We start from the raw sequence: 13,288 nt of genomic DNA on the forward strand, positions 1-13,288 counted from the left end.
TTCAACAGATTCTCTTTAAAGCTATGTGGGAGCTGTTTATATTGGAGGTTTGCTCTGAGAAGCAAATGACGGCTCTGAAGCACGTGAATCAGATGGCGACCCCCAAAAACACTGTGAACAGGATTTCGATCTGCAACTAATCCGCTGTGTGAACACGGGCAAGTTACTAAACCTCTCTGACCCTCATTTATAACGTTAAAAAAATGGGGCTAATATAACTCTCTTGTCCATCATGAGGATTAAATGGAATGATTGTACCCAGGGCACCTGGAACACAGCAGGCCTCTGATATGCACGGATTCATTCTTTATCATAGTGACGATGCGCGTATGATTTAAGCAAAAGGGAAGAGGGTGCTTACTTCAATAGTAAAGTGAATACATGACATTCACAAATAGAAAAAGCCACCACAGACATTTGAGAAACAGAAATATACAGTGTAGACATTCTACTAAGGACAAATCCCACACCACTCCTAAATTCTGATTTATACTTTAGCCGAAACTGGAAAATCTTTTAAAAAATCATTTGCAGGCTTTTTCAATCATGTACAGCAAGGTCGGAGGTTTTTTAATCTGACTGTCGAAACCCCAGGTGTCTTCGTGCTCTAACTACAGTCAGTACGGAGGGAAGCTAGCCGACTCAAGGTGCAGCAGAGCCCTTATCCAAATAGAAATAGAAGGACAAGAGGGACAGGGCAGAACGCAATGCTGAGTCTGAGGGAGTTCCAAAGTTCTATGAGGAGCATGGTGTGGGTAAACAGGTCTTGCCTTAATGGCACGTTCTGCAGTTGAGTCTGCTGGGGGGAAGGGAGTCCGTGGACAGTCTCACCTCCAGAATGTACTCCAACTCCACGCCCCTCTTGTGAGCCTGCTTCAGTACAGCGGAAGCCTGTGCCATCAGTTCCGTGTGGAACCTTGTCTCCTGGGGGACTGCAAAGCTGATGATCTTTCTGAAGAGCGTTTCAGTCAAGATCATATGAGATTCCAGGCCCTGAAAGTATTCCTGCAAGTTTTCGGGGACAGCGAAAGAGGTCAGCGACTCATACGTATCCCACCCGACAACAAAAGCTGCCTCAGACGTGAAAGCTGGCGGAACTCAGTATCCGAGCAGTGTCTCTCCAGCCCGCTGCCCCCCCTTCATGCAGGCACTCACTGCTTCCAGCAGAGAAGGGGGCTTCAGTCCCCTCACCGGCCTCCCATCCCTTCACTCAAGGACACCTATACACACCGGGCTGCAGACACTCTGCCCCCCACCCCCGGACAGAGCTCTTCAGGCGTGACCGGCTGCTAACACAGTTCCTCTGCCCTCTCAAGGCCTCATCCCTGTACAATCTGGGAGACTCTCACTACTCCCACCACACTCACTGGCCTTCCTTATCCCGGGACACATTAGCTCGCAGGCCCCTGTCTTCGGTCTCTGTCTTTACTCTGTACTTCCAAGATGTCCTCACTCTACACATTCATGACTTTCCTTCCTCTGTGTCTAGGCTGGAGCTCTACTTTCCAAATTCCCAGAGCATTCGTTGTGCTCCGATACTCACTGCCAAGCACAGCTCGACAAGTACCTATTAGTATTATACAGTTTTAAATTTCCCTTATATTATACCCACACACAACAGAATGATAGGCCTTGGGCAGTCCTACAAACGTGTTTCGAACTGTTACTTTTAAGAACTGTAAAAGGCCCTAGAGGAGGTAAACAGGGCTTATCCCATTTTCTGTTCCCTCCACTGTGGGTGAAGTTGAAGACCTGCAAACTGATAACAGTGTTTAGTGCTTACTATATGCTGAAACTCCACCAATGCTTTACTGACCAACTCAGTTAACCCTTATAACACCTCTCCGAGGTATGGAATTCTATTTCCCATTTGGTGGGTGAGGACACTGAACCGCCCAGGCTATAGAACATGCTATGTTCAAGGACACTGCAGAGCTCTCTGTCAGAAATAGTCTAGGTCAAAAGAAGCCAGAATCTTCATTTTTTAACTCACAATTATTATATCAGAGAATCTTAAAGCTGGACGAGAACTTGGAGGTCATTCAGCCCAACATTCACCAAAAACTGATATTCCTTTTATAACCCGATCTCCCCCTAATGGCCTTGGATGGTCTTCCCATGGCCAGAAGGGTTGTCTGCTCAATGGCAGTGTTCCTTTTAGAGTTCTTTACCTATTGGGCCTACATCTCTGTTATTTATACTCATTGATCCTAGCTTCCTCTCTGGAATAACTCAGGATGATATTTTATTACTGTTGTCAGAGATTTGAAGAAAACCAGCTGTGAACTTTAAAGCAATGTTTTCAAAGCCAAATGATAAGGCTTTAATAAATCACAAAGTTTTGGACAAAAATCTCTGGGAAAAATAGCAAGAAGTACACCCCACCCCCCTCCCCACCAAAATTCACCTTTATAAGCCACCAGAGCTACATAATGGTAGAATGTTAACTATCTATATCCCAGTGGGCTTTTCAAAATTTCCATATATGACATTCCTACAGTCTGAGAATTTGGGTTTCTGGACTGGTAAAACTACTCCTTCTGTAGTCATTCCAAAAATGCAAGAGTTATTTGTATGCACATTAAACAGGCATTCCTTTCCTAAGGAGCAGTGTCTAACTTGAGCTTGGCAATGGGACATACTGAGGGCAGCCTCAGGCATACCATGTTTGATCACATAGTAAAAGGACTCATTGTCCCCAGGAATAAACTCTTTGAGGCCCACAGCAACCAGAGGAACATGTGCTTATTGGCCAGAAGTGGCCGAGTGATGCACAGATACAGATACCCAGTCCCACAGCTGGGTAGGTAGCTCTGCTTTCCCAGAGCACGATGAGGAGCCTTTGGCCAGGACAAGAGAAGCATTCTCTCCAGAATACTTAGGGCTAGATGAATAAATGGGCATATAAGACACAAGGACAAATCAAAAGAGTTAAGAAGGAAGCTACGAACTTTGAAGAAAGTCAAGTTTCCCACTGGTTGCAGTAAATGAAGGGGAAAAGCCTGGTTTATACTAATGAGGAAGTGATAATTAAAATTACTAGGAATGCTGGTATTCTTTTTCTTTTTTCTTTTTTTTTTTGTTAATTAAGTTTAAGCTCCGTACCCAGCATCAAATCCAACACAGGGCTTGAACTCATGACCCTGAGATCAAGAACAAAGCCAAGATCAAGAGTTAGACGCTTAACCAACTGAGTTACCCAAGTGCCTCTGCATTCTTTTTTAACTCGCAAAGTTATAGGACCGTATCCTCCATAATTTTTCTGTGCTATTTAGTGTCCACAGGTTTGAATATACATTTGTTGACTATTTTAAAGAGTGTTTTATTCAAGGAGGAACTCATAAAAGATTAATAATAGGTTTTACTAGGTAGATACATATCAGTGAGCAAGAATATGCTTTCACAACTACATTCTCTCTCTCTCTCTCATTTTCTTTACCTTATGTTTATCAAGTAGTTGTTGAATTTCCTCTTTGGAGGACACGATGATTTTCTGGTCACCTGCCATCTTCTCCTGTCCAGTCTCCAGCAGATCAGCCAGATCTTGTAGGGCCCTTTCATACTGACTCTTAAGTGCAAGATTCTGGTTCAGCCCACTCCGCCGAGAGCCAATGGTCATCATCAGTTCATCATACATGTCCTACAAAATAGAAACAGTGATACTCACTCTCAATTCATGTGTTGACTTTTTAATTTTTTAAATTTTTTTTATTACTTTTCAGTGTACTAGAATTCATTGTTTATGCACCACACCCAGTGCTCCAAGCAATACGTGCCCTCCACAACACCCACCACCAGGCTGGCCCAACCTCCCACCCCATGCCTCTTCAAAACCCTCAAATTGTTTTTCTTTTCTTTTTTTAATAATTTTTTAATTTTTTTATAAACATATAATGTATCATTAGCCCCAGGGTACAGGTCTGTGAATCGCCAGGTTTACACCCTTCACAGCACTCACAATAACACATACCCTCCCCAATGTCTATAACCCCACCACCATCTCCCTATCCCCCTCCCCCTGGCAACCCTCAGTTTGTTTTGTGACATTAAGAGTATCTTATGGTTTGTTTTCCTCCCGATTCCATCTTGTTTCATTTATCCTTTTCCTACCCCCCAAACCCCCCATGTTGCATCTCCACTTCCTCATATCAGGGAGATTATATGATAGTTCTCTTTCTCCGATTGACTTATTTTGCTAAGCATAATATCCTCTAGTTCCAGCCATGTCGTTGCAAATGGCAAGATTTCATTTCTTTTGATGGCTGCATAGTATTCCATTGTGTATATATACCACATCTTCTTTATCCACTCATCTGTTGATGGACATCTAGGTTCTTTCCATAGTTTAGCTATTGTAGACATTGCTGCTATAAACATTCAGGTACACGTGCCCCTTCAGATCACTACGTTTGTATCTTTAGGGTAAATACCCAGTAGTGCAATTGCTGGGTCATACGGTAGCTCTATTTTCAACTTTTTGAGGAACCTCCATGCTGTTTTCCAGAGTGGTTGCACCAGCTTGCATTCCCACCCACAGTGTAGGAGGGTTCCCCTTTCTCCGCATCCTTGTCAGCAAAAACCCTCAGATTGTTTTTCAGAGTCCACAGTCTCTCATGGTTCATCTCCCCTTCCAATTTCCCTCAACTCCCCTCTCCTCTCCATCTCCCCATGTCCTCCATGTTATTCCTTATGCTCCACAAATAAGTGAAACCATATGATAATTGACTCTCTCTGCTTGACTTATTTCATTCAGCATCATCTCATGTGTTGACTCTTTGCTGAAAGGCACACTACCTATGAAGTCCACAACCCAGCCAAGAACAGTCCCTCAGGTATCTGACCAGTGGTGATACTCTCTATGCAGAGCACTGCCTATCTTTCTCATGATTCTCTTTGAAACTTCCTTCAGAAAAGATAAGCTGAATATTTACAAATTTCAAAGAATATGCAAAAATATTGGCTACAGATGACATGAGGTCGATTTGACAGCTCTCTTCTCAGGGTATCAAAAGTTTATGGTAGGAAGTGGGGTTAAAATGTTGAAAAGTTATTCATGTGGCTGAGGGAAATGTTAAGTGTAAATTCTAATTTTCTAATATAATTCTAATTTTTATAGTGTTCTTAACATTTACATAATTTTAGAGTAATTGAATAAAGTATCTTCCACATTTTATCTGCTAAATAATGATCAGATTTTGGACTAAATAAAGAGCTAGAGAAACAGAGGAGTTTAATGTGAGCGAAATGCTTTAAGACTTAAAAAGGCAATGTTTTTGCCAAATGTGGTGGAGTAAATAAATAACTATTTAAACTGGAAAGACATTTTAGGAGATGATGATCCACCAAACACAAAATTTATTTGAGCCATATGGACCTGATTAATGTATCATATTAAGGTTTAGCAGGCCAAAATGGCTCAATCTGGAAAAGTTCAACTTTAATGCCCATTTACAACTATGATGTTTGACTCTTCCACCTGACATTTAAGCACTGTTGGAAAACTGTCTAAGTGCAAAGTGGGGGCACTGGGCTTATGACATTGTGAAATGTTAGATAATGGAATGAGACAGTTAACATAAAAATGTTCTTTTTAAAATAAGAGACATTTTATTTTCTCAAAAGGAAGAACTTGTGACCCTGCGCTGGACTTACGCTATTAATCCCTCAACGGTTCTCAGTAATGCAGAGAAACCTTAACACATGTGTGTCACTGTACACCATTCTCTCTTAATGTAATTTAACTATGTTGCTTATCAACTGCTAAATTTTGCTGGTCTAATATCCCAGTTCTAATAACCCAAGTTGGATTTTTGCCTTGCAGCCTGATCTAAGAGAGCAAATTAACCCCCAATTATTTCCTACTCCTGGAGGACGTTGGGAAATCGTTTAGACTTCACCTACCTTCTAGTTTATTTTTTTCTGTTCGCCTGGTTTTGAAACCGTGTCTATCTTCCATTCAGACATGTATGAAAGATTAACCATAGTTTTGAATACCAGAGAAAAACTACCTTCCTAAAAGTATTAGCTTGAGCATTTTCTTTAAATTAGATTTTTGATGGGCCACTTGGGTGGCTCAGTCAGTTAAGCAGCTGCCTCCGATTCAGATCATGATCCCAAGGTCCTGGGATCGAGCCCTGCATGGGGCTCTCTGCTCAGCAGGGAGCCTGCTTCTCCCTTTCCCTCTGCATGCCCCACTGCCTACTTGTGCTCTCTATCTCTCTATCAAATAAACAAACAAACAAATAGTTTTTTTGAGGTACACTACAATGCAGGGTAGCTATCTGTTGTTTTTTTTTTAACTTTTCCAGGTAGGAATGATAATTATTATATTTTCTAGAGTAGAAAATAATATGCCACAACTAAAGTATATATACCACAATGCTTAACCATTGGAATAATTAAGTAAATGTCAGGGAAAAAAATCTTAGAAGTTTGAGAACACAATTTATTTTATCACATTAAACCTGGTAAAAGTTTCAGAAAATTTTCTAAGTGTTGCTTAAAATAAAGATTAGGACCTAAGAGACATGAATTGTATAGAGAACAACCAAGGAATACAGAAAATAATTTTTTCTTGACTTCTAGTTAGGATGCATCATTGAAGCTAAAATGTTGCTGGTAGAAAACCATACCTGAAGTTTGGATAGTTCCTGCATGGACGGCTGCTCAATCTGCAACTTGTCCCCACGCTTTTTTAATTCAATGATTCCTGCATCCAATTCTTTTAGCCCATCTTCAGCCTCTTGTATCGCCTATGTAAGATTTATGATACTTTATTAGAACTTCCATAAGCAATTTCCCTCACGAAATGTGATTACTGTTTGTTCTATTACTTCTATTATTATACTTCTATACTATTTGTTCTTCTCTCCACATTAAACATTTTCAATGTCTACAAAAGGAGTCATTTTAATACAGCATAAAAACCATGGCCATCGGGGCGCCACGGTGGCTCAGGTGTTACGCATCTGCCTTCGGCTCGGGTCCTGATCCTAGGGTCCTGGGATCGAGCCCTACATCAGGCTCCCTGCTTAGCAGGAAGCCTGCTTCTCCCTCTCTCACTCTCCCTGCTTGAGTTCCCTCTCTCACTGTGTCTCTCTGACAAATAAATAAATAAAAATCTTTAAAAAAAAAAAAAAAACATGGCCATCTAGTATACAGGAAAGAGAAGGAGGCCTTTTATTATACCGCAGTCGGCTACCTCACGGGTAAGGAAGTAGGAAGGACTTCACATGCAGGGCTGGGAGAACAATGGCTTCCTTAACCAAATATGGGAATTAGTAAATAGAAACACCTGAAAAAGAAGCGTGACTTAGGACATGGTTAGAAAAGGCACTGGCTTAGGATTTTTCTAGGGGAACATGTTCTGGTTTCCTGAGATGCATTTCGAGCATCCTGGGAGAGAGATTCAGTGAGGCAAGAGGAAAATATGTCACAGCATGGTCCTTTCCCTAAATCTCACTCTTCCTTTAGTAGAAAAGCAAGTGATCGGGGTGCCTGGGTGGCTCAGTGGGTTAAGCCTCTGCCTTCGGCTCAGGTCATGATCTCAGGGTCCTGGGATGGAGCCCCGCATCGGGCTCTCTGCTCAGCAGGAAGCCTGCTTCCTCCCCTCTCTCTCTCTCTCTGCCTGCCTCTCTGCCTACTTGTGATTTGTCTGTCAAATAAATTAACAAAATCTTCAAGGAAAAAAAAAAAGAAAAAGCAGTGATCAACAATTATTGAAGTGGCTGCTGGCACTAGGCCTCGTCTTCCCAGTGTGAGTTCCGTAGGAGGAGAACAAGGTCTTCTCCCGGCTTTCAAGGAGCCTAAAGTCTGGTTAGGAAGCCCGAGTAAACACAGCAAAACAAAACAGGGGTGAATCCAATCAGGTATACCAATCAGGAATACCAATCAGGTATTCAGCTCGCTGCAATTTATCTCTGTTAGAGGAGCCTGGACAAGAAATACAGGAGTGGATTCTGGGGTCGTCCAAGTAGACTTTTGGAAGAAACACAATCTCAGCTGCCCTGAAGGAGGAAAAGAACATGGACACCAGATGGCAGATGAAACACATGTGTCTTATTTTCTCCTTCCCGAATCACCTCTACACCACAGCAGAAATTCTGTTTGCTTGTTTTTTTTTGGTGTCCCTCCCGCCCATAAATCTACAAGGACAAAGAAACAGGAAAGAAAGCAATACCAACAACATTTTGAAAGTTGGAATTCAGAAGGATATGGGATAACTGACTTAAGAAATCTGAGAAAGCTGAATCCTAAGCTCACGGGAGATCTCCATCACCAGACTTACAGGAACAGTAGTCTGGCACTCTGGGTGGGTAGGGTGGGTGCCAAGTAAGGACAGTTGGCAAAAAGCTTCTTAAAGAGCAGCGAAATTTCCAGAGCCTCTTTCTCACTCCACATTACCCTTTTCCTTCTCTGGGAAAGATGGGGAGTTTATTTTCTAGAGAAGGTAAAGCGGACTCTGGACTGAGGGGCACCAGACAGAATTGCAGGGTTGAGTACTTGACTGAAAACAGAGGATACGTGACTGAATGCCCACAGAATGCTAAATGAGGAGCCCTCACATATTCTAAGGTATTGGAGCGTGACCTCCGGTCTCCAGACAGGAGAGGAGAGGAAATGTAGAAAGACCAATAGAAAAATCTAAAAGCTGGACACAAAGATTCTCCAACAAATAGCCCACAGAGCCCAACATTCAGTAAATCTCAAAACCATCAAGCCACATCCATACACAAAGTTCCCATTTAGCTGTTTAGTTCTCGATCCTAAACGTGAACAGACAGCCAAAGAAGTTCCATAATCTCAGAAAAGCCAGTAACATGAAAAGATGGAGACGGAAACAAACAACTAAAAGCAGGCTGAAGGGAAACAGACTATATGGGAAAAATAAAACTTTGGCCAAAAAAATCATTAACATATGCAGATAGATTACAAAAGATAATGCATCTATTAGAAAAAGAACAGAATGCTACAAAAAAAGGATCATTCAGAGAACCAGAATGAGCTCAGGGAAAATGAAACTCATGACAGCAGAAATATAAAACTCAGTAGGAAAGTTGAGAGTTGAAATCAAGGAAGTCTTCCAAAAAATAGAGCAGACTGTCTCTTGATAAAAGAATTAGAAGACTGGACCAGAATATCCAACATCTGCCTAAAAAGAGTTCCAGAAAGAGAGAAAGATAAAATGGAGGACTGAAAAATATTAAATCATTAGACAATTTTCCGAAATGGAAAGAGGAGAGCTACCAAATCAAAAGAACAGCTTACCGAACCTCCAGCCCAGTGGATAAAACTGACCCTTCCCAAGGTATATCACTGTGACATTTCATACCGCTGTGGGAATTAGAATGATTTTAGATTCCTCAAGCCAACACCAGAAGCTAGAAAACAATGCCGTGCCTCAAACCTCCATAGAAAACTGATTTCCAGGCAGGAATTTTACAGTGAGCCAAGTTACCAAGAAAGAGCGAACACAGTATAAGATCATTTTCAGATAGGCAAAATACTAAAAAATACATCTAGCATGCATCCTTTCTTAGTAAGGATATGTAACAAAACAAGGAGGCAATATAATAAAGATGGACTTGAGACTCAGAAAAGAGAAGATCCAACAGAGAGAAGTGATAGAAATTCTCAGAATAGTGGAAAAGAGAGAGATCCCTGGAAGTCAGCTCAGCACCAGGCTCATGGGGACAAGTCTGTTCTAGATCAGAATGACATCGCTCAAAAGATGAATATATTGAGAAGTATCATCCTTGTGTCTCCTGCTATTATTACCTTTTTAACCCAATAAGGGTAGGGGTGAAATTAGCACTTTTCTTTGGTGGGTTTTTTTTTTTTTTTTTTTTTTGGCGCTTTCTATTTATTCAGAGAAACAGTCTAGCTATTTATTTTTATCTGTGGGAATCATTTTAGTGATCCTGGTCAATAATTAATAAAAATGTTACTTGTGATCATACATACATATTCTATATTCCACCTCAGAAATTCAAGGTAAATCATCGCTACAGCTGCTGAAGTCTTTTTTGGAATCAGGCATGTTAAAATCTTGGATATTAAAATCCAAGAATAAAAAAATCCAAGAATAAAAAAGTAAAAATTTCTTAAAAAGTTCCTTTCAAGTTTAATTTTCAACATAGAAGAATGTTTTTTTAATTTGGGGGAAATGAGAGATTTGTTTTAAAAAGCAGATGAAATTATGGTCAAGAAAAATAAATATTCACATAATTATGCAAATTATTTTAGGTAATTTTACAGATGGATGGATAGACAGAATGATCTCTATTTCTATCTAGAGGAATATATCAGGGGATTTCTATCACAGATGATTCTCTATAGCCTACTCATAGAACCCTTAGAGGTCTACTGAAATTAGGAAATTCTATTAAAACACATAATTACTTAGCTTGGGAAACAGGAGATATTATGTGTAACATCCTTCCCATTTCATCTCTCCCCCCTGTTTTCAACGACATCACTGGAGTTAGAATTCTTTTTCCTTCTCTTCAGTGCAGCTACATGAAGCCTCTAGAGGCATATCCTGCTTCCTGACCTGGCACGGTCTTGTCCGGGAAGCAGGGCCGGGCACTGACACTCATTCTCACCTTCAAACCCCACGGACTCTGCACTGCCAGTGGTCTCCAAGGTGAGTGCAAGGACCCGCGTGTATGAGATGACTGGTGAGGATGAAACACTACATTTTTCCTTTATATTCAACCACATTCTTCTGAATTTTCATTTGTGTATATGCTTTATAACAAAGTACCTGCTTATAATTCATAAATAAGCAAATATACATATACTTGTGGGATGTGCTTATTCTTTTAAACTAATGAGATATGCCATCAATAAAGTTTAGAAACCACTGGTTTGTGGAATAAAGTCTAAATTTCTCTGACATTCAAAAGGCCCCACAAGTTGACTCAAATGTACTCATCCAAACTTACTTCCCCTCAATTGTTTTCATTCATCATAAACTCAGCATTTAGCTGAATAAGGATAACTTGCTTTTCTAAGATATATTTGTAGATATAGCTCCTGTATCATCTAAGGATGCCTTGCTTTTCTCTGGAAGTGCTCTGAATTGCCTATCACTTAAGCCTTTGTTCATGCTGTCCTCTTGACTTGGATATCTTTCTTCCCAGTCTCTGTGTGTCCAAACTTCTCAGTCTGGTTCCAATTTTCTTTTACAAAATTTCCCCAGATCCTACCTCTGCTGGGGGCAGTTGGCCCTTCTTCTGAATGTCCATAGGGCTTTATCTGGATCACCCCAGGACAGTCTGACTGTCTGCCCTGCGTCCCTGAGGCTCCTGTCTAATCTCAGTGTTAGGTGGCAAACTTCTTCATGTCATCATCTGCCACTGACACCTTTACCTATCTCCTAGTTCTGTACAGAGAGAAGTGACAGATTCCATGTCGCCTGGCCCGTCACTCAAACATGACACTTAGAGACAAAATGTATGACAAACAAAAATGTTATAGCAAGGGGTGCCTGGGTGGCTCAGTGGGTTAAGCCTCTGCCTTTGGCTCAGGTCATGATCTCAAGGTTCTGGGATGGAGTACCGCATTGGGCTCCCTGCTCAGCAGAAAGCCTGCATCCCCTTCTCCCTCTGCTGCTCACCCTGCTCATGCTCTTTCTCCTTTTCTCACTCTCTGTCAAAAAAATAAATTCTTTAAAAACAATGTTAGAGCAAGCCACTAATCTTTTATAGAGTATCTGAAATCTCCTACCAAATCAGAACAACTCGATGCATTTGCTCTTCTAGAAAAAGCGGGCTGTAAATACCTCTATTTGCTCTGCCACAGGCTGTTCAAACACATTTGCCAGTTTCTGCAGAATGATGAACTTGTTGTCAGCCAGCGATGTGCACAGCACCTTCAGATCATTCTAAAGAGGAAAAAAAGAAGAAGACTTAATATGAGTAACTGGGAATTCAGAATGGTTGTAAGTATAACACACATCCTGAGAAATAATATATTGTTGTAGGAATTTAATGTCCAGAAGAAACAATACTGTCCTGGGAAAAGGAGAAAGGAAGTGGTGACAATTTAAGTGTTAAAACTGACTTTTGAAGAATTTGTTACAGAAAGCGTTTTTTAACACAATACAAATGGTGACGAAGTATACAAATAGAAAGCAATGCTAGTCACCCTAATCTTGTTGATATGTTTGAAATCAATGCACACATTTAAACACTGCACTGGAAATACTACACTAATGACTTCTATTTAATCAAACAACCTACAGCTGCTACCCTTACTTGGGAAAAAATAGGATTCTTTTATTTCATTTCAAGTTATTTTGTATTTTTTACTTTGCATGTAAGTCCGAATATTATTTAAAACTATCTTAAATTTAACAAAAAATGTGATTCTTAAGAAGAAGAATATAATTCCTTTTTTCTCTCCCCTCATTCCCTCTCTCTCATACTTCCTTTTCTCTATTTTCAGAGAATTTGCCCAAGCTTATAAAAAGCCACCCAGAAGAACAGAAAATAAATTTTATCCATGATGACCAAAGACATATGAAGAGACAACACAAAAAGACCTAGCAAAGCCTTTTGTTCATAAAGATCTCTCACTTAAAAGTCCAAATATATTTACATTGAGTTATGTCTATACAAAAAAAAAAGTTAACTATCAGAATTTTGGTCCTCAGTTCTACAGGAAATAATGAACTAGAGCAAAATTTGAATGATATAATTCCCAGTTTTTCCCCCTGAAATGTCAGTAAACATATATGACGGGCTGGCTGTTCAGTGGAAGCTGAAATTTGACTCATCACATCCTCTTCGCTGGGGGCTGCTGATATATACACAAGGACACATCATCAAGATGCAAAAATCTGTCTACCTACAAGGAGAAGGATAATCACACCCAAGAAGAAGAAAGCATCTTTAAGGATGTATGCCAGCCTTTTAACACAAAATGCAAGTCTAGAAAACAAAACACTGGGTGAATTATGCAGTAAAATAAGAAAAAAGGAAAAGAAAAAAATTGCACATGAACATTAGAGAAAAGCACATGATCCAACGGGGCAATAACTGTCATTAACCAAATGCAAACCAGTCTGTAAGCCTTGCAGCAGATTCACTAGGAAACTGTTGTAACAGTCCTGGAAAAATGCTGCCAGAAGCAAGGTTTTTGCTTATGAATTATAGCAATGTTTGTATTATTCAACTGTGCTCACAGTGAGGCCATGTGGGCCATTAGAATGATGATATATTTATCTGTTTGTATGCCTAGGAAAAGATGTTTCCATTCATTTGAACAAATTCAAAAGAAAAAG

At 40.3% G+C, this 13,288-nt stretch overlaps 1 protein-coding gene across 1 annotated transcript in view; it reads right to left on the reverse strand.

Moving 5' to 3' along the window:
• The window catches only part of SYNE1 (spectrin repeat containing nuclear envelope protein 1), a 472,480-nt gene that overhangs the window by 104,355 nt on the left and 354,837 nt on the right, over positions 1 to 13,288 (reverse strand). Inside the window, 4 exon segments of the mRNA XM_047733936.1 lie at positions 832 to 1,005; positions 3,440 to 3,640; positions 6,633 to 6,752; positions 11,786 to 11,887. Of these exon segments, the coding sequence (XP_047589892.1) occupies positions 832 to 1,005; positions 3,440 to 3,640; positions 6,633 to 6,752; positions 11,786 to 11,887 (597 nt within the window).

Source organism: Lutra lutra, chromosome 6 (genome assembly GCF_902655055.1).
Source record: "Lutra lutra chromosome 6, mLutLut1.2, whole genome shotgun sequence".
NCBI lineage: Eukaryota > Metazoa > Chordata > Mammalia > Carnivora > Mustelidae > Lutra > Lutra lutra.